Source organism: Quercus suber, unplaced genomic scaffold (genome assembly GCF_002906115.3).
Source record: "Quercus suber isolate HL8 unplaced genomic scaffold, Cork oak 2.0 scaffold_161, whole genome shotgun sequence".
Lineage (NCBI taxonomy): Eukaryota > Viridiplantae > Streptophyta > Magnoliopsida > Fagales > Fagaceae > Quercus > Quercus suber.
The window spans coordinates 707569-729550 of record NW_027069622.1 but is presented as its reverse complement, the minus strand read 5'-3'; the positions used below and the strand labels follow the sequence as shown (position 1 = coordinate 729550).

General features: G+C 31.8%; 1 protein-coding gene across 1 annotated transcript; it reads right to left on the bottom strand.

The window, feature by feature from the left end:
- Window positions 1-15541: 15541 nt before the first annotated feature.
- On the bottom strand, window positions 15542-20386 carry LOC112018325 (thiamine phosphate phosphatase-like protein). Its single transcript, XM_024050843.2, has 4 exons — window positions 20123-20386; window positions 17175-17296; window positions 16865-17066; window positions 15542-16016 (listed from the first exon to the last, which is right to left on the bottom strand). Exons 1-4 carry the CDS (start codon window positions 20261-20263, stop codon window positions 15717-15719), a joined length of 765 nt encoding a protein of 254 aa, XP_023906611.1. The 5' UTR covers window positions 20264-20386; the 3' UTR covers window positions 15542-15716.
- Window positions 20387-21982: the final 1596 nt, after the last annotated feature.

The following is a 21982-nucleotide window of genomic DNA, read 5'->3' as shown; positions in this document are numbered from 1 at the left end:
GGATGGATTGTCTTACAATGATGGTAAGTACTAAGTCCACATAATGGACGGACCCAAAATAACGTCCACAAGCTGGACGGATCGTCCTACAAGGATGGTAAGTACTAAGTCCACATAATGGATGGACCCGAAATAGCGTCCGCAAGTTAGACGGATCATCCTAAAAAGATGGTAACTACTAAGTCCACATAATGAAGGGACCCAAAAATAACAACCACAAGATGAACGGGTCATCCCCGAAGGGTGATAGCACTTAGAATCCGGGCTAAGCCCGTGTACTAAACGGACCATTCTAAAACGAATGGTAATTTTAAAAGTCCCACGAACGGACAAATCATCTTAAGGGATGACGACCCTTGGTTAAACGGTTAATGGACGGATAAGTTAATTCCGCAAGGCTAGACGGATTATCTTCAAAAAAAAAGAGAGAAGAGAGGACGGAAGAATCGCATAAGCAGAACGGAGTTCATTTTAACATGAAATGTACTTTAAAATAAAACACATGCATTTCACGCAGATAAAACAACGGTCAACGGACCTTGCAAAATGTAAACATACTGAACGGTCAATGTTCATATAAACCCCATAAACATGACGGGTATTAAAAATTGTTCTACACTTGATACAAAAAAAAAAAAAAAAAAAAAAAAAAATTTTTTTTGTAATTTTAAGGTATTGGAGGTATTTTGGTCATTTTTTGGGTTTTGGGGGTATGTTGGTAATTTTTAGGTTTTTGGGGTATTTTTGTCATTTTTTGGGTTTTGGGGGTATTTTGGTAATTTTTAGGTTTTGGGGGTATTTTGTTCATTTTTTAGGTTTTGGGGGTATTTTGGTCATTTTTAGGTTTTGGGGATATTTTGGTCATATTTTGGTAATTTTTAGGTTTTTGGGATATGTTGGTAATTTTTAGGTTTTGGGGGTATTTTGGTCATTTGCTGGGTTTTCAGGGTATTTTGGTCATTTTTTGGGTTTCAGAAATAAGTCAACACAAATCAAGATTTAATAAATAGATAAACCAATTTGCAAGTCTTGAAACTTAACTTTGTTAAATAAGGGAATAGATTTTTCAATCACTATTGAATAATCTATTCTTTATTTATAACTAGATGATGTTCCGCGCAATACGCGAACTACTTTATAATTTCATTTAAAATCATTTTTATGTATATTAAGATTTGCATATAATACTTATTTTGTTGTATAATATTTATGTTTGCCCACAATATTGATGAATACATTGAAACTTTATTTTCTTAATTCATATTTTATCCCAAAAAAAAAAAAAAATTGTATAACACTATAAGACTATAACATATTATAATATTTACTATTAAAATTCTATTTTATTTTTTAAATTGATTAAATGATTTCAAAATCTATAAATAAGAATTTAAAGTATAAAATAATTTTAGAACAAAGTTTAGTTATAAAATTGGTTGTAGTTTAAGACTACAACCTTACTTAATATCTTTTTATTAGAGGTGAATTTTAACAAATCCACCGTTAGATTACATTTTCTTCTTATATCCTCCATGTTTGCAAAAATTTTATAAGATTAAAGATCAGTAACTATGTTATTAATAAATTGTTTAAATTGTAAGTTTTTGTTATTTAAAATTATGCATAAAATGTAAGTTTATAGATCATATAACAAATAATATCCAATTGACACAAAATTTGATATGTGTATTAAGAAAATAAAGAACATACAATTCAACGGTTAGATTTTTAAAATATGTAGTAATGTAAATGATATTGAGTAAGGTTGTAAACTTAGGCTACAGCCAATTTTGTAGCTAAATTTTGTCCATAATTTTATATCCTAAAATTACATAAATTTAAGCTACCTCCCAAACATTTCCTCAACCACTCTATTCTTATAACTAAATATGGAGACCTCAATCGCAAACACCTAATTTATTATCTCAATGAAATTAAGGAAATTATTCGTAAGTATCAACATAAAGAGAACATGAATTTAATTGGCTAAAAACACATCAATTTATCATAATTTAATTGTTTTTAATTGGGATTCCATATAATTTTTTTTAAAGCGAAAAATACTTTGAAATCATTATCAATTTTTTTTTTTTTTTATCATTATGATTCATACCGCACAAAATAGCATAAAAAACCCTACAAAGAAACCTAAAATTATGAGTTTTAGCACAAAAAAAAAATAGCTAACTTTATAAATAATCAATTAGAATATTTCTTTTTCTTTTTCTTTAGTTCTAAAACAAAATACATTTATGACTTTGTTAAACCATAATCTCAAACATCCAAATACTGAAAGCGAATGATAACCTTAACAATGCACAATGTCCAATTCCAACATCAAAATCGTAAGCTACATACCATCACTGAATAATAAAAAACACAAGCCCCCTTATTTGGTCATAGTCTACTCATACAGGTTAGGATCAAATTGTACTATAATGTTAGAGTTATATAGGTGTCATTAAAAGATTGAAGATAAATGACATCGATTTTGGTCTGTGGGTGTACTTGAGATGGAATGGCATGAAGTGTTGTGGGGATTTGTATATAAAGGAGTAGAAGTGAAAATAGTGAATAGAAATACAAAGATTTTTTTATGTGTGAGAGAGAAAGGAAAAGTCTTGAAACATTGAACCCAATGAAACAAATAGTAAAAGTCTTGAAACATTGAACCCAATGAAACAAATAGTAGTCTTAAATCATTGAATAAAAAATATAACAAAAAATAGTTTTGAAACATTTAACCAAAGGAAATAAAAAAAAAATCCCTATATTTAAATTTGTTCCTATCTCTGATGAGATTTAAGAGTATTTCAATTCTCCTCATAAAATGTGCCACATGGTAAAACCTTATATTCTCTCACATGAGATCTCTACTTATATATATTGATGATTGATGATTGATGATTGATGATTAACCAAGCTATGAAACTATGCTTGGGAATAAATTTAGAAAATTAGATAAGTTAAGAGCATTCAAATTAGTGTGACTATTTTAATATTTCAACAAATATATAACTAAAAATTCAAAAATAAAATAAAATAAAATAAATTCACGCATCAATAACTATATTTTATCCCAAATTTTAACTTTGTGCAGTGCCCTCGCCACAACTGGCAACTCATTCTTCCTCGCCAGACTCAAAAATGAAAAAGGCATTTGTTTTTCTTAACCTTTCTCTGCCATGACAGTATTTGATCTGCAGTGCTTCATATGACATGACAGGTTGTTAAGATTAAGACAGTTTGTTGAATATGCTGGTGCCAGCATAACTCCAATTTGTTTATGGGGGTAGATGCTCAAAGCATGTCATGCTTATGTCACCAGTACAAACAAATACAATGGATTTTTGAGCATCGGCCCTCATTGTCAGATTATAGTACCCTTCTTTAACAATTGAAGGGCTTGAAGTTCATCTTCAATAATTGAAGGGCCTGAAGTTTATTATATATATATATATATATATTTTTTTTTTTTTTTTGATGAATGAAGTTTATTATATTTTAGTCTGATATTGAAGGGCCTGAAGTTTATTATATATATATATATATATATTTTTTTTTTTTTTTTGATGAATGAAGTTTATTATATTTTAGTCTGAAATTTGGAAGTAAAGCCTTAATTACTGCAAGAAATCTGTTGGGTGAGAACGGTTGTAACCATTCTTGTAAGAACTCGATTAAGAGAATAAATTATCAAGAACTTGCGGAGATCAAGAAAATGAAGGTTAAAAGTGTGGAGAACTTGTTAAACTTTGCAAATTTTATAAACTAATTTTAACGTCTTATTCTTGTTTTGTTTTGTTTTGTTTGTATATATTAATTGATATTGCAAAGAAAAAATAAAGGTGGTACTATTCGATTTGAAATATAAATTATGTAAAATTATTTGTTGGTGATATAAGACATGGTTAAAGAGATTTGATGGGTGGTTGGGGTTGGTTGTAAATATTTTTTTGGATTGTGAATGTGAATAAATAAAAGAAATAAAGAAATAATATTTAATTGAAATAGTGATAGAGTATTGAGGTTGATGTGTATTTATAAAAAACATGATTGCTAAACTAGAAAAAGTGGACTTTTTTGAGTTAGTTTAACTAAAAAATTGAGCAGATTGACGTGAATACTCTGACACCACTCAAATTTCTGTAGAGTAACTTTAATAGCATTCCTTGTTGCCCCAAATTCGAAATTCCCAAATTTTTTACATTGTCCTCTGCATCTTGTTCAATATTCACCTCAACAGACCTGTCTTGAATACGAAACTTGATCGCATATCTTATTGGTTGCCACCTTTAGTTTCCTATACCGAGAGCTCTTGAGACCTTTGCATTTACAAAACAGACTGACTTATTAATGATGATTCAAGGTCCATAGTTAAGCAATAGTGGACCCCCAAGATGCCAATTATCCAGCAAAAGATAAGTTCTATTTCATATCCAATATAATGTTGGAGATATTGTCCAGTTAAATAAAGGTTCGAAAAGTGTAAAACATCCAAATGGCCGACCCAAGTAATTGTCCAAATTCCCTAACATGTCCTTTTCACTATAGTTCCTCTGTTGCATTTATCTAAATAAATGAACCAACAATATTTTAATTTCCTGAAGCTAAATGAAAGCACCATTGAGAGAAATCTCATTTGAGAGAAAGGTATAGTGACTCAACTGACAAAATCTTTAATAATTGAATAAGAGATCTACATCAAAACATTGGTGTCTTGATCTGGTGATAAATAACACAATTATCAGAAACATACGTCATATATTGAAAGTCTATAAAAATATCTTTTGCAAAACTAGATAAAACCAAAAGGTGCAGCACTAAACTAATTACTGTATCAAATTATCAATGTCCTAGGTAATTAAACCTTTTATTTATTAATTGAAAAATTAATAGTTTTCTTTGGAGATTATAGAAAACTAGCATGTAACCCGCGCTACCGCACGAGAATGGATATATTATTAATCATGAGTTTATTATTGTTTAAAAGACTTAGTTAAGTCTAAATTTATATTATTAACCAGAAATTTTATTAACAAAACTTAGCAGTATATATATATATATATACACTATTGGTCAATTTCTTTTTTGTCTTTTTGGGTTTATCACAAGGAGGATAGAATTAGATAAAATAATAAAAAATATATATTGCATTTTATTATTTAAGTGATGCTATTGGACCTTTTTAAAGGAAACTAAATGTAAAACTTAAAGCAATCGGAAAGAAACTGTTTTCCCTAAGTTAATTTTTTCAATCCTCATAAATATTTAGATTCATGATTTTTAAAAATTTGTACTTTCATCAAGCCACTAAACCGCATGATGAAAAAGAGACAGGAATAATAATGAAGTCTATACTATCATCAATCAATTACAATTAGTTCATATTAATCTTCTCCAAAAATTGCTAAATCCATCAACTCCTTTGGCTTTGGAATTGAACAATGTAGTCAGTGAACCATCCAAAACCCCATGAACCATGGCTACCCCTTCCCTTTTTCTTGCAAGCAAACTCAAAGCAAAGTCTCTAGCAAATGCAAAACTCAAATCTCTGGCTATATCTTATAACCTTCCTGCTGGAATCTCATTTATTGTCCGAAAATCAATGTTACCATCAGTAGGAGTACAAAGAGAGTCATCATAAGCATATTCAAAGGGAATTTGAAGTGAAACTTCAATTAAAATATCCTAAACTGATTATCATAATATAATAACATGATATAGAGATTCTATATTAATTTGAAGAAGGCAATTATAGCAAAACAATGACTTTTCTATCACTAAGACCATTTCCCATCTTTATTGCAGCAGCTACTGCTACATCAGATGAAATCCCTACCAAAAACAAACATGCTCTCACATTCACCACAGAATTTGAAAACCAAAAAGTCCAGCAAGTAGCAACTAAGAACTTCAGAAATTATGTGTTTAACCAATGAAATGAGTAAAGAATTTTTTTAGTTGAGGATTGGAAAAAGGGGCAACTATGGCTACCAAGACTCTTGGAATAAAATCTGAACATAATTAAATCAATGAGTTTAGCATAAAACTCCTAAAAGAGAAAATAATACTATTGATAATTCGATTCTAACTCTTTATTTAATATAACGGTGTTACCAGATGTGGTTGGTGTATTGGAATCTATTGGAGTCATTGAAATATTCACCTCCAACACACAGCAAGTTTTACACAGTTGCACCATCAAATCTTGTACCTTGAAAAATTACAAAATCCATGACTAAATCTCCTTCATATCATGTTCTATTTTTTATGCATTCTATTAGAGATAGAAAGAGACTCGCCAAATTTTGTCATAAGCAGAAGAATTGTTAGTGTATTGTGTTGTAAGATAGATTGGTAAACAGCCTATTGGGAAGATTTCTATGACAACTACTTGGGTATCACCATCACCAATGACCCTATGGAACAATAATGGAGAATTAGGAATCAATAATCATAATAATTCTTTTCCAAGGAAAATAAAAAGGTTTTTTTTTTTTTTTTTTTTGCTAATAATACTTACTGTAACAGCATCTATTTACAATATCAAATTACAATAGTTACAATACAACTTAAGAGATGAATGCAATAGAAAGTAAAGTACACCAAATCAAGAATAAAACATAATTTTAACAGTTATAGCAGAACTATTAGCTACAAATCAAGAAGATAATGAAGAATATATATGTACATCTCAAAGTGGCTAGGATCAAAACATGTGCATATCTCTAATTTAAGCTTCTATTAAGGTTACCACAATTGGTAACACTGTGGAAAAAAATATATATAGTGTCTTCCAAACTTAAGACTGTCACCATTCATCTCTTCAAAAAAAGGAAAAGAAAGGCATGATTGTGTTTCTTTTTCTCTCCCTAGTAGGTTATTCTTGCATTTCATTATAGTATTTGTAAATCATAAGCTCATAAAATAGTGGCCTTCGAAATTCTAGAAACTGTATCACAAAAAGTTACCATTGTGAAACCTACAATTGGTACACTCCTCCATGGATCTCAATCAAAAAATACATTTGAGTAGTTCAAGGTATTTTAAATATTGCAAGAATTAATTAGTCAGACTTCACAGAGCAAATGACAAATATAATAAATGAGCAAGTAAAACCTAATATGTGACCCCTTCTTTTGATTCAAAATGTTGTATTGCTAAAGCACATCCTTGAGAATTCCATGACTCATCTATAGAAAATCAGCCCACTGCCTTCTTTTTATCTCTTCATTGGGTTGCAAAGCAAAATTCTCAATAAAAACTCAAGAACTAACACCAGAGGGTGGGTGCACGCACATATGAAAAATTATGTGAACTATAAAAATCAACAATTATAGTACATGAAACACTATGCTAGAGACCACAAACTAAATATACAAAACTGGCTTGAAATTGAGTAAAAACCTCACAAACACAAATAAGTCAAATTGATTACAAAGCATAGTGAACAAAAATTTGAGGAGAATTCCAACCTTCTATAAGGTTGCTGGAAAAAGGGTAAAAAAAAAAAATTAAGGCAATTCCAAATTTCCAACAATTTTAAGGACTAATCTATAAAATAGAATGATACCACATAAATTAAGCCAAAGATGCAAAACGATGAAAATATATATATCAATAGAGACATATATCAATAGAGAAACAATAATAAAATCAAATATCAAGAAGAAAAACAACAAAGGCAATCAGAGAAAATGCGGTTCAATCTACAAAAACTCGGTAATTAACATAAAAAATCCAATAATTTTACTTAAAAAAATTATAAATAACTGTACTCTCAGTAATCAACATTTTTTTTTTCTTTTCTTTTGACAATGATTCAACAAACATAGATCTGCACAAAAGCATAAATCAATTCAAACTTTAGGGGCTGACCAAAAAAAGCACAAACCTAACAAAAATTTGCCAAACAAAAACAAAAATTTAATCAATATAACAATCGAACAAAACAGAACTCAAGAAATTGAAAAAATAAATGGGAGATTAGGGAAAAAGGTAGCCAAACCTTAAACCATGCGGCAAAACAGTATTTAACAAAATCTTTGTTATCTATCTATTTTTTTCTATTAAAAAAATGCAGTAAATAATTCCAGTGAAACCATAATTTCACTTTGAGAGAAATCATCACTAAATTTACACTCAACAGTAATCAACAAAACATAAAGGCAAACAAAAAAAGTGCAAACCTAACAAAAATCTGCCAAACAAAAATAAAATCTAACCAATACAACAATCGAAGAAAACTTCACTCAATAAATTGAAAAAAAATAAATAAATGGGAAATTAAGGTAACAGATAGCCGAAAATAAAAAGAAGAACCCTATTAAGGGACATAAGTTATCCCACAATTGTATTATGACTATTTGATAATTTGGTAAGAGCTAAAACAATAATATAGAAAAATTAAATAACCACAATTTTCATCAATCAAATATTGTCAAAAGCATAAATGGATAACAAACGAAATCTAGGTCCACCACTTCATAAAATGGGAACTAATACGCACCAGCTTTTCCAACTTCAACACAAAACTATCAAAAGCATAAATTATTTTGTATGAGCAATACACACATAAGTAGTAGTTATTATTCTATAATGTAAATGCTACAAACTAACTAAATAAATTATGAAATATGTAAAAGCAGACCAAAATTTTTTGTTTAGTAGGTTGCTTTATCTCTTGAGATAAAGAATATACTTATATATATATATATATAACAATTAGAGTTAACTTGCACAATTGCTGATTTTTTTTTTTTTTTTTGAGGGAGAACAATGGCTGAACTTATGCTTCAAATATTACTCACACTTCATAAATTAAGATTTGAAAAACTTCCAACAATATCCAAAAAAATATAATAACAATAGTTCTTCATATATTAAATCTTTCTTATAATACCTTTATAACCCCTGCACTATCAGTGCTCTTCATAAGGATGATCCCTCAAAAAAAATAAAGAGAAAAAGAAAGCTTACTTGGAAGAACACTACCAAAATCATTACATTGGAAAGCAAAGGTCGGCAATAATGGTGGAAAAAAGAGATATGTCCTCAGGATTAATACCATTGCGTCTGACACTGGAAAAAGAGATAAAATTAATATCTTTAATTTACTTCTACCTAAGAGTCTTTAATCACATGAACACATATCTGATGCTTAATACCACAGATCTAACATTTGAAACAACTAAACCACTCAATTTCAAAAACAATTCAGAGAAAATCACAGATCTGAAGTGAATCAAGAAAAATGCGAAGCGCGTGACTAAATGTCAGTGATAAAAGGCACAGATCCGAACAAAAAACAAACAAATGCACAAGAAAGGAGAATCATATTGACAAACAAACGCAGATCTAATGAAAAAGCAAAGCAGCAAAATCATAACAGCAAAAAGAGGCTGAAAATTTTCAGATCTCATATAAAATCAATAAAAATGCTACTTCATACCACAGTGAAGTTCGAAAATCATAGATCTGAGAAATCAAATACACACATACTTGTACAAATTCATAGCAAATAAACAGTGAGCAAGAGTAAGAAGAAGAGAAGAATACCTGGATGCCATGCTCAAGGCAGTAAAGCTCCTAGCAAGCATTTCTGACCTGAATACCGGCCTGACCAATATGGATCGAAATGCACTCTCTCATTTTCGATTTGAAAAGAAAGAGAAGGAAATTCTACAACAAAGAAATTAAAGAAAAAGTTGACAGAGGCTAAGGCTCTCACTGTAAAACGAAGGCGTGGGGAGCTTATTTCTAATTTGTGTACAGAAATACCCAAAGGCATGCATCATTGATACCAAGATATTCTCTTGAAATTCCATAGCATTCATTGAAGAAGAGGGAGCTGTATATTGAAGGAGAGGAAGGATTTTGGGTTTTGAGAAGGGGAGGCGAACCTGAAAATATGCGGGTGTGAAAAGCAGAACGTTTTATTCACCCAAAAAAAAAAAAAAAAAACAAAACAAAACAAAAGAGCACAGCATTAATTGACTAAAATTAGTGTACACGTGGCACACAATTAGAGTTCTAATTGGTGTGTACACGTGGCACATATTTAGAGTTTTAATTTAGATTTCAATTTCACACTTTCTCTGCTTCACCTATTATTATATATATATAGATAACTCCGAAGATATTCTCCACAAACATTGAATGCCAAATTCTACACTGGAGAAATAGACTTCAGCAACCAACTCTTCTACAGCCCTAACTTCTTTCTTACATACTAGTTGCAAGGATCCACCAAATAGACTTGGATTTATTACAATTACAAAGAGTCATTTAGTTTGCCCAATTATGTAGAATCTTGTCGTCTTTTGTTTGAGACATTACAAAGTGATCACTAAGAGATTTAAAACAGAGAAACAGAGCTACCGCAATAGCTATTTTGGGCCGGGGGGGGGGGGGAGGTTGTCATGGCAAGGTAGAGTTTATCCTTTTTCTTTTGGAGGTAAAAGATAGAATTTATATTGATTAAAAGAAGTGTACAAAGTAAGGCCCCTTGAGCGGGGTAATTATTGGGTATTCTTGAAGTACCATAAATGCGTACTCCTCCCCTCTCATATAACTGTGGGTCCCACTTATTAAATTTATGGTAGAACTCACAATTCATGTGAGAATGGAGAGTACACATTTATGGTCATCTCGAAGTATTCAATAATTTTCCCTTGAGCAGAGCTACCCAAGGTTTGAAACCAATGAATTAAAGAAAAAGAACTTGTGATCAGGAATTGGAACCAAAATACCTAAATATACATAAAAGTTGATATAAATATGCAAAAAAAAAAAAAAAATTATGTGACAATTAAATCATCAATAATAAAAAGAATCATTGGTGGGAAAAAAAAAGTGGTTGAAAGTTGAAACTAATGGAGGAAAAATGGTGAAAAGGAAAGATGTTTTAGAAAAGTTGCTTAGAGAAAAGAAAGAATGAATTAGCTTTTCAAGAGACACACTCTTGGAATAATATCTCATAAGTAGAGATTTCTTGGATTCAAATTCAACTAGTTACAATGAAGATAGCCTTGCTTATATTATTATAGTTACAAGAACCCACCATGTGGCTGTCATTTGATTGGCCAAAGCCTAAGAAACTTCTCTAAGTAACTAATAGGCTATTGCACTTATCACTAACAACCTATGAGCTAACTAACTTTCTATTACAAGTGATAAATGCTATTAAAAGTAAAGAGAACTACTTATCATACAACATAAGCACTAGTAACAACTAGCTTTAAAAATGGACTGCAATGGAAACAATAAAATAAATCTACCAAAAGAGAGAGAGAGAGAGAGAGAGAATTTTGACCTTTTTTTTCATGAACAACTTGGAATGAACAAGGGAGAGAGGTGGAAATGAAGTGATGAAAAATTTATATGAAAATTAAGATGGAGGAGGAAGGGTGGAAGTAGATGAAATATTGAATAAAGTGAAACGATAGAATTTGAGAAGATATAAACGAGAAAGTTTAAAAATCTATAAAAAGTAATGAAATGAAATTTAGGAACAAAAAATAAATAAGAAAAAGAATAATGATATGGTTTGTAAGGCCTTAAATATCAAATAGCCCAAGCCCACTTAGAATAGTGTGGTAGTACAATTCAACTAAACCCAAGTCAATATATATTTGTAAGAGAGTGGATTAAACAAAAAGAGGGGTTAGCCCGAAGACAAAAACAGGGAAAAAAGATTAAGGATCACAGATTGAGTATATAAATGGCTTATTACAAGTTCGCTCGAGGAGGCTAATGATACTCAGAATGATACACTGTTCATGCTCTTCTCTCAATGTTCTTATTCTAATGCCTATATTTCTGATAGCCTTTTCTTTTCATTCCTTTCATCTAAAAATTCCCTACCCTTATATACTTCTTAGCACTTCATACCTTGGCCCCTCATCACATCCTACTTAAATTCTCATCACGACACCTGTCTCTTTAAACTTCTGCTGAATGTGGTAGAAGGAGCTGCTTAGCAGTGAGCTCCACTATTCAGATCGCTCTCTCATCATTGCAGTTGATAAAACTATTACCAGCCATTTAATGCGGAAGCAATAAGCTACTTCTCACTAGAAACTTCTCTTGTTCTATAGGATCCTCTATCCACACCCTGTCCTTCCCAACTAGATCTCCCAAAGGTCCTTTGTCTCTCTTTCTCTTTGGGTGGATTCCCTCTTTGGGCTCATGTTACCTCCACAATAATGATAACAACTGAATGATCCCTTCCTCGGTCTTCGGGCTCCCACATAATTAATGACGTGGTAGATGAAGTGGCTTAACAAAAGCATAGCAACAATAAATGTTATACTTCAATTTTTAGATATATATATATATATATATGTAGAGGTTGAGGATGTTTTTAGAAATTAGGTATAGTAGATTTGGAAAATAGCCCTAGGATTGCGCTACTTTTTCTAATACATGTCTAGCGGAAAATTCTTGTATGAGACGATCTCATAAGATACTCTAGAACCCACATGTCATTGAGACATAGGTCTCATGAGATACTTTCTCGTGTCTAGCACACCGTGTGTTGTTGATAGTGTACTACAATCCTCACTTCTCCATATTGAACATTGCTTGTTGCTTCCTGTTATTATATTTATGAAAAAAAAAATATTGACATCCAAACTTTATTCATTTGATCCTACACAAATATCAAAACAAATCAAATCTTCTGTTCCATCATACGAAAATTTTGATAGAATAGACAGAAAGGGAGTTACTATCATCATCTTTTATACTTAATGCCACAACCAAAACAAGAGGGCCATTTAAAAAGTTCCTTTTGGTAATCTCGCAAGTCCACTTGTTTGTGATGCAATCTTGTAATTATAATTGCTTTGTTCAATTATTATGACATAGTATATACTAAAAGAAGTGCTGCTATGATACCATCTTCAAAGAGGGCTGTTTCCACGACAGTTCACCTAGCCTCTAAGTCACCCTTCCGAGATATAACCACAAAGCCACAAGTCAACTCATTTAATCTCATACTCAATAAAACTCATTCGTGAAAATTGACTTGCAACGGAAGTGTGCCTAAAAACCTACATACACGGGGTTAAGTTTACACTTATTCATGTGGAACACTAAAATCATAACAGAAAACGAGTTGTTTTTCCCAAAAAAAAAATCCATTTTCTATTGAAACAAATGTCGTTTTATCTATCCTAAGCTTAGAACCAAGGTTCAGCCTAAACTCATCTTTGATAAGAATCAAGTGAACCATGAACCATGTTTTTATTTTTCATAATTCTTTTTTTTTTATTAAGCCATTTTTTTATCATTATTATTATTATTTTTTTTTTTTGCTTTTTTTACTTACAATAAGTGGAAAAGGGAAGATTTAGTGTTTGTTTGGCATAGACTATTTTTGCCAGCTTATTTTATTATTCAGCTTATTTTTGCTATTATTCATGGGTTTCACTGCACTTTTTTGTACTATTCATGGGTCTCACTGTACTATTTCAGCTAAGTTTTACCTTTATCTACAGTACTTTCATCAAAAAGTTTTCAGTTTCAGTAAAATAAGCGAATCCCAAACTCAAATTCTATAACACGTAAGAAAAAATGGACAATGCAACTAAGTATCCGTTTGGATACACATTTTTGCATCCACGTCCGCAATTTACTCTTTTTTTTTTTTGTCACATGTTTCAGGAGCAAATAACACTGTTACGGCTATTGTTCATGCATTGTTCATGAACAGTAGCCGTAATATTTGACTTTCAGCACATCAGTGAGTTCCGTGCACAATTCATGGAACTGACAAATCTCACTTTTCAACAACTTTTTTATTAAAAATGGGTCTCACGATACTATTTACATATTTAAAAATTATTTTGCTACTATGTTTTCGGTTTTCAATTCTCAATTTCGGCAAAATAAGTTCTATCTAAACGGACCTTAAGCCTCGGAACTTATTATTATTGTTACTACTTGAAAGGGAAGGCAGTCAATTGCATAGAACATAAATTTTGGACATGTAATAGACTTTTTTTTTTTTTTTTTGATAGGACATGTAATAGACTTGTTTGGGAACTGAAGGTTATTATTTCGTTGCGAGGGCATTAATATACGCGTTTGCTTCGTGATAGACTTGAGACCTTAAACAATATTCGGGGAGTTCCTCTCTGTTATTGATTGCTCGTCATCATAAATAATCTCAAAGACTCAATCCATTACAGAATTTACAGACACAGCTCAATGATTTCTTTTTGACTACAAATGAATGAATGCAAGACCCTCCCTATATATATTCTGTAATATTCTTCCTTCTCTATCTACAACTTCTCCAACCAATCTACCCACTATAATTGAATCCAAAAACCAAAAACGAACGAAAAAATTGAACATCTTTCGAATCATACGACTCATATTATGTCCAATTCTACCTCTCTCCTGCTTTAAACCTCGAGGGAAACACGGGTCTTTATTGGTTTTAGCTTCAAACTCATGCTTTCGGGAGAAAGGAGTTCTGGAGAGATGCAAGACGGACTGAGAGGGCTCCTTGGGCTGTCATTGAAGTAGCTTTGGAGAATACAAACAAAGTCTTTCAATCTTTCTCCCCTACTAATTGTAAACAAAGATAATAAATAAATACATTATCTCCTTTAAGATGAAAATGAATCATTTTATCATAAAAATTTTACTTTTTAAAAATTTAGAAATGTAGATGATATTTGACCTTTAAAATTTTAATGTGCATGTACAGTAAAATCTTCACGCTAGAATGACTTTCACATCAAACGTAGATGATAAGAGCATTCGTAGCTTATGCAAAAATTGTTGTCTATTTTAACATAAGAACTTACTTTTTTCTATTTTACATATTTTATTTTCAATACAACACCTATCAAATTATCTATTTTACATTACATTTCATTAAAATATCATTTTTTTTCTTGATTTTTTTAATTATTTCTCTTTCTTCACACACAATAACTACCATTCACTCTCTTCCTTCATTCTTAATATACGTAAAAAAAAAAAAAATTAAACAACTAAATCAAAATAAATAGTGTCAGTGTCAATTTACATGATTACTGTAACAAACTTATAAATTTACACAATTATTCACAGTGATATTTGTCGTTTTTAGGCAAATTTATGTAAATTCTATACATTTTTCTATTATACACTATCTAATGTAAATGCTCTGACAATGACATTAAAAAATTAATAGTGCATTTGCATTAGATTTTTTTCATAAACCCATTAGTTTATTAAAAAAAACCTCAAAAAAAAAAAAAATTTCCCCTAACAACTGTATTCTTGCCAAACAAGTAATGTGGTACCAAACACCAAAGAATCAAATCTCTTGTTTTTTTCTTAACTAACAAAGGAAATAAGTACCACTCTTTGCTTCTACAGCTATTTCAACTCCTTTTTGACACAAGTTAAGGTGAAAAGAGTGGCCTCTAGAGCTTTGTTTTGCTTTGACACATATTTTCTGTAAACATCTTCTTATAAATTGTGTAACAATAGGCTGTTATAAAGACAATCCTGAAGTCTTAACAAGTTCAATAAATGACATTATAACTTCTTTCTGTGATTTAATCATTGAACAATGGAGTTAAACAGGATAAATGGTCTCCTACAACAAAATGGCCTTTGACTGCCATTGACAAAATTCAGAAGTCCAATTGATAGTGATGAATACAGAGAGTTTGAGGGAATGCGTCCTGGGTGAACTAGCAATCGAATCAGTTAGACCGACTGGTGTTACTACTACTGATTTTATCTTGAATGGGAACTGTATCAATAAGGTGTAGTAGGATTCTCTCCAGCTCCTCTCCAGTGCTCCATTCATGGACTTTTGCCTTGATTTGCTTTGGTTTGCCATGAATGTGCTTCCACAGAGGATGGTTCTTCCTTGGCATCACAAAATCATTTTCCCCAAGCTTCAAAGTTGGGCAGTAATCACCATTTCCATCTCCAAGGTAGATGATTCTCTTCTTCCCACTATCAGAAACAGAAGCTTGGATTTGGTCAATCACCAGACCCTATAGTAGTGTAGGCCACAATCAAAAACAGTATGAATGAAATAAAGATACTATAATCATAAAATAAAGCCCCTATTCCCAACCCCCCAGCACCAAAAGAAAAGGAAATAAGAATCTGGGTGGCAACAATGAGGACTAAAAGTAGAACTTAGCCTAAATGTAACATCACATGACATTATTTTTCAACTGTGGATAGTAAACTACTTGCCAGAGAGATGATAGAAATGATGTCAACCCACTGCAGGCCTATTTCTTTTAGGAGTGGACTTGATACAGATAGATGATATTCAGTCAGAATGTATGAATTTTTGGTATTCAAATGCCACTGAAAACAAAATTTAATGGCCACAATTCCATTGGCCTCCTATGCATCCTAATCTTTTACCAAGAAAACTTTTGAAAAGTAAATATAACACAAGCTACCATAATGAATTGTACCCATAACCTCACCTTTATGCCACTTGGTCCACAATTACTACACCAAAAAGAAAGTATCAAGTTAAAAAGAGAAATAGCAAGGAAAAAGGGGTTCATTCCTCAGAGGCGTATGCAGGTTTGATTAAAATAAATCCCTCTACGTGGAAAGAATCATGATTGAAAGTATTTCTTAACTAGATCAGCCATATTGGACTCTCCATGTCAACGAGAGCCCTTTCTCCATAGTTTCTCAGCAGTACAGATACAAACTCACCCTTGTTATGTTTTATCAAACAAGCTTCAATTACAACAGCCAACAAATCACATGGTCAATAAACTTGGCAACACAGTGACATAATGTAATTCAAATTTTCAATCAAGTATCTAAAATAAAACACTTCTTCTAGCTACAAGCAACATTGTTATAATACCTTGCACATATTTGGGGGGCACAATTTACAACCATGAGGAGTTGAACTTAAATCATGAAAAGGTAAGATTCTAAGCCGTCCCTCCTCATTAACAAAACTCGGATTGGTATCTATCCAAGAAAAGCAACCCCACACACCATGATGTTCCAAGATTGTCTCAATGTAAAACAAATTGGCATCGCTAATTATCCTCAACTCACATCTGAAACAAATACATTATTTGCCACCCACAACCATTTTATCAATCAGCAACAAATAGCAATTCACTAATAACAACAAATCAGCTACAAGCTAGTCAAGAAAACTTTACCCAAGAGCATGAGCTGCTTTAATAGCAGCAATTATATGCTGATCCAATGGAGTTCCTTTCAAGCACTCTGTTATGTCCTCAACGGTTTTGCCTTGTGAATGAAGCTCCTCCAACATCCTGTCCTACAAATAATTAACCAAAAACAACAAAATAAATCGATGAGTTAATGATAATTAAACAAACCCACTTCTTTTTACTCCTAATAAATTCATTGAATTATTAAAAAAAATTATCTGTTTAAGATATTAAAGCTCAATACCTAGTCAAGGTCCAAGTCCAATCCTTCTGGTGTAGCAAAAAAAATCCTAATCCAACTTGGGTTCAAGCAAAGAAATCCTAATACTTGTATTGCAAGTCGTGTAATCCTATTAGTTTAGGGTTTAGCCTCCTATAAATACCTTGATATGGGTTTATTGTAATACACAATGCTTAATAGTTGAAGTATAGCCATCAAGGGTTTTCTGCTATGGACGTAGGCCATCAAGCTGAACCATATAAATTCTCTTTCTTTCTCTTTCTTATGCTTCAGCTTGCTACATTATTTTATTTCCTTCTTTCTATTTTCACATTATATCATAGTTATGTGGTATGTTCTATCTTTTCTAACACAATATCAAAGCCAAAATTTGATCATCTACCCTAATTCACAATCCAATTTTTTGCAAGCAATACCATCGTCCTCTAACCTAAGCGTTGCTGCATTAGTGTCTCCAAAGTTCTTGGCATCAAGCAGCTTGTTCATACATCTTACAATGAACAACTTTCTTCTTGAAATGTCCAAGCAATACAATGCTGTGTGGTTCCTTCTTGCAAGTTCTTTGGTGGCACATGATTTGTGGTGGATGAGCTATATAGCCTATGTTAGCATTAAAAATAGCTTCAACTGGGAAATTAAGGACATTATAATCAAGGTCGAAATTCAAATGGAAAGGCAGAGGATCTTGCTTTTGGATACATGGAAATCACCTATTGAATTGATACGCCTAGGAGGTCATTATGATTCCTTGTAAAGTGTGATCTGAAGGAACTTGGAGCTCACACACTGGTCTGCACTGCATTGTACAATGATGGTGACGGTGAATGTAAATATCTACCACAGTTTTTCAAGTTAATTGTCACCAATCCACTTTCAGTTTGACAAAAGTTCATGTGGTTAGTAAAACTATATATGTGGATGCATGCATTTAAAATCATACAAAATCAAACCTTTTTAAAAGCCAAGTTGACTCTTTGAGCCCACGCAACATCGGAGCAAAACAATATTAAAAGCCAATGAGCACACCCATTTATCTTCAAGTACAACAATCTCTTCTTCCATGCAACGCAATTGTATCTATACTTCTTCAGCCTTCCTTCCCAGCAGTGTCTCCTCAAATGGAAATCTATAGTTGTTTAAGCACTACTCCTCTTGGATCTTTGCCTTCTGAGCATCTTTTCAAGTATTTAAGAACTCTAGTACAATAGTACAACACTCTATTAGTTCGCATCTTTAAACCATTATATCAAGGTTCTCTCTTTTACCATTGCTACGATGCTACTGGCCACTCTACAGATCATCCTAATTTCTTACCTACCGTGGACATTTAAACAATCTTTTGAAATATGATATTCTCTCACAAGGCAATCTTGGTAGTTTCAACTATATTAAATGCGCATATGCATCTTTCTTTTGCACCTGGTTTTCAGCATTGCTTCTGATCAAGCATCTGCAATATCTTGGCTAAGAATCACAAGCCACACTGATTGGTAGCCTCTTTTATCAGCTTTCACTCTGATCATGCATCTTTATCATCTTTAGGCCACGTTACTCAGACCACACCTCTGATCAGTATTTCTATCATGCATCTCTATCATCTTCAGGCAATCATGCCTCTGATCATTAGCCTCCACATGTATCACATGCATTGTACTACTCATCATTCAAGACTTAATCATGGTGCTCATCTGGCCTTCCTAGCTTGTTATCAACACTTCATTTGGTCTACATCAAATTTGGTCATGAATTTCATCAAGGTCTTAGTTTTTCTTTTTTCTTTTTTCAAATTCAAGTTTTCTTCAAGTCTCCAACTTGAGTTTGAGGGAATGTTAAACATATCAAAGCCCAATTCCTAGTTAACACCTAAGTCCAATTCAACCTGGTGTGCAACCAAAGAAATCCTAGTCTAACTTGGTGTGCAAGTAAAGAAATTTTAATTCTACTTGTATTGCCAGTCATGTAAACCTATTAGGCTAGAGTTTTTTTAATAAACCTATTCGCCTAGAGTTTAGTCGCCTATAAATACCCTTTGTGGATTCATTGTAATACACAACACTAATTAGTTAGAGCACTCACATCAGTCAATGTATAATAGCATCATGGGTAAATTTTGCACATCCAACTCCAAAAAATATCCACATCCATTCATATAAACTTGTGTAAATATGGATTGTTACTACAGTAACAGCATAAATATACACATACTATTCACTTCCAAATCTATTTTTAATACTACTCATATTGAGAGTAATAAAAAATTGATAAAGAAATACTATTTTAATGAAATGTAATGTAAAATAGATAATCTGACGTGGTTTATTTGAAAAGTAGTTGCGTACAATAAAAGAAGTAATTTTTTAGAGAAATTTTTGAAAAAGCGAATTCGAATGTTCCCATCTTCTGTAAATAAATTCTCTGGTATGAATTCATTGTAATACACAATGCTTAATAACAAATATGCAGCCATTAAGGACCTAAGCCTAACAACATAATTTTCACAGTATCATAGATATGTTCTACCCATGTACGTCTGTGATTAATGGAACAAACCCACTTTTTTTCATTTCATAGGCTATGAAATTCATTCATGCATCTCAAAAAACAAAACAAAAATTAACAAAACCCAGATGGGTTTATGATAAATGGAACGAAGAAACTTGAAAAGAATGAAAAGAGTGAAAAGTAGAGAAACCATGAGAGAGTTCCAAGGCAAGTTGGAGCGAAGCTTATTGAAGAGGCCAGTGAGACCCATCTCCGTGATCACCCGATTGTCACTGTCACCGTCGATGATCGTACGGTCAAAGTCAAACACCACAACTGTATCTCCCGCCATCCCGAGCGCCGGAGTTGGATTTTCACGCTACCAGGTAAAAGAGCGGGTTTTAGCTTATCTTCACTGTTTGACTTTTTGCTATGAGATTTGGTTTTTTTTTTTTTTTTTTGGAGATCTGGTAGTTGGACTTGGATGTAAATGGCCTAATAATAGTGTGTTGTGAGTTATATGAGCCGTTGGATTTGATTGATGGGTTTTTTTTTTTTTTTTTTTTTTGTCCATTAAGCTAATTTTGCAAATATATTAGTCATTTTACTAAAATTGAAACATAGTAATATTAGGGGCAAATTACAACTTATCTACCTGTAATTTTTTTTTTTAAATAAAATCCATATGTAGTTTGACTAAAATTTAAATATGTAATTTTGCTCTACTTTTATGTCTCTCACCTCTAAAAAAAAAAAAAAAAACGTATAAATACAAGATCAAATAAGATAAAAAATAATCCAGTGGAACACTTACATCATGAAATTTCAAATTACAGGTAGGCAACTTAAATTTCGATCAAACCTCAGGTGGGTGAAGTGTCAGATTTCAAACTATAAGTAAGTAACTTAAATTTTGGCAAAACCATACATGGGTAAATTACAATTTACCCATAATATTAGTTATATGGCCACTTTTCACCTTTAAAACTTGAGTCTCGTGGAGAAAATTATGAGACGATATTTTTTTTTTTTTGTTTCTAATGGAACTCAAGTTTCAGAAACTTAAATTCTTCATGTTGGAACTCAAGTTCCAAAAGTGATCACATAATTAATATGTTTCAATTTTGGTCACATAATTAATAGGGTAAATTGCAAATTATACTCCTAAATTTAGGGGAGATTGGATTTTACATCATAAAATTTCAGAATTTAGATTTTACCTCCTTAAGTTTGGCAATGTTTGGATTTTACATCCTGATATTTCAGAATTTGAATTTTACCTCCTATATTTTAGAAGTGTTTGGATTTTACTCCCTAATGTTTTTGGGTGTTTGGATTTTACACCCTAAAATTTCAGAACTTGGGGGTGTAAAATCCACACGATCTTAATTTTAGGAGGTAAAATCCAAGTTCTAAAACATCAGGGTGTAAAATCCAAACATTCTAAACTTCAAGTGGTAAAATCCAAATTCTGAAACTTTAGAGTGTAAAATCCAATCACTCTCAAACTTTAAAAGTGTAATTTGCAACTTACTCTAATTATCAATTTACTCTAATTAATATGTTTACAAAATTAGCGTAACCAAAAAAAATCAAAAAACAAAACAAAACCCTAGGGAACAATGTCAAACAACTTGATAGGAATGTCTTTCTTTTTAGTCCTTTCTAAAATTTAATAGGTAAAAGTGTATTTAACATTATGTTTATAACAGAGATATCTAAGATTCAAATCCTCTATTTTCAAATATTTAATTATAAAATAAATCAAAATTCCAGTTGTAGGGGTGAGAGGCCCAAGAGTACATATCTATGTATATATTAGGCTAGGGGCTCAATCCGAGGACATTAAGTAGTCCAAGGACGGGTAAACATCTTCCTAAAAATTTGTGTTGGTAAGTAAAGAGGTGAAGTCTGATTATGGTCATCCAAGAAGGTGGTCCAAGGAAGAATGCCTCCTCGGCTAAGAAAGCCGAGGTTGGAAGGTACGATTTGACATTAAAAGCAACGTTCTAAACAATTCCACTGGTGAGGATAAGTGTCAGGAAGGAACAGGATAGAAGGGGGCTATGAA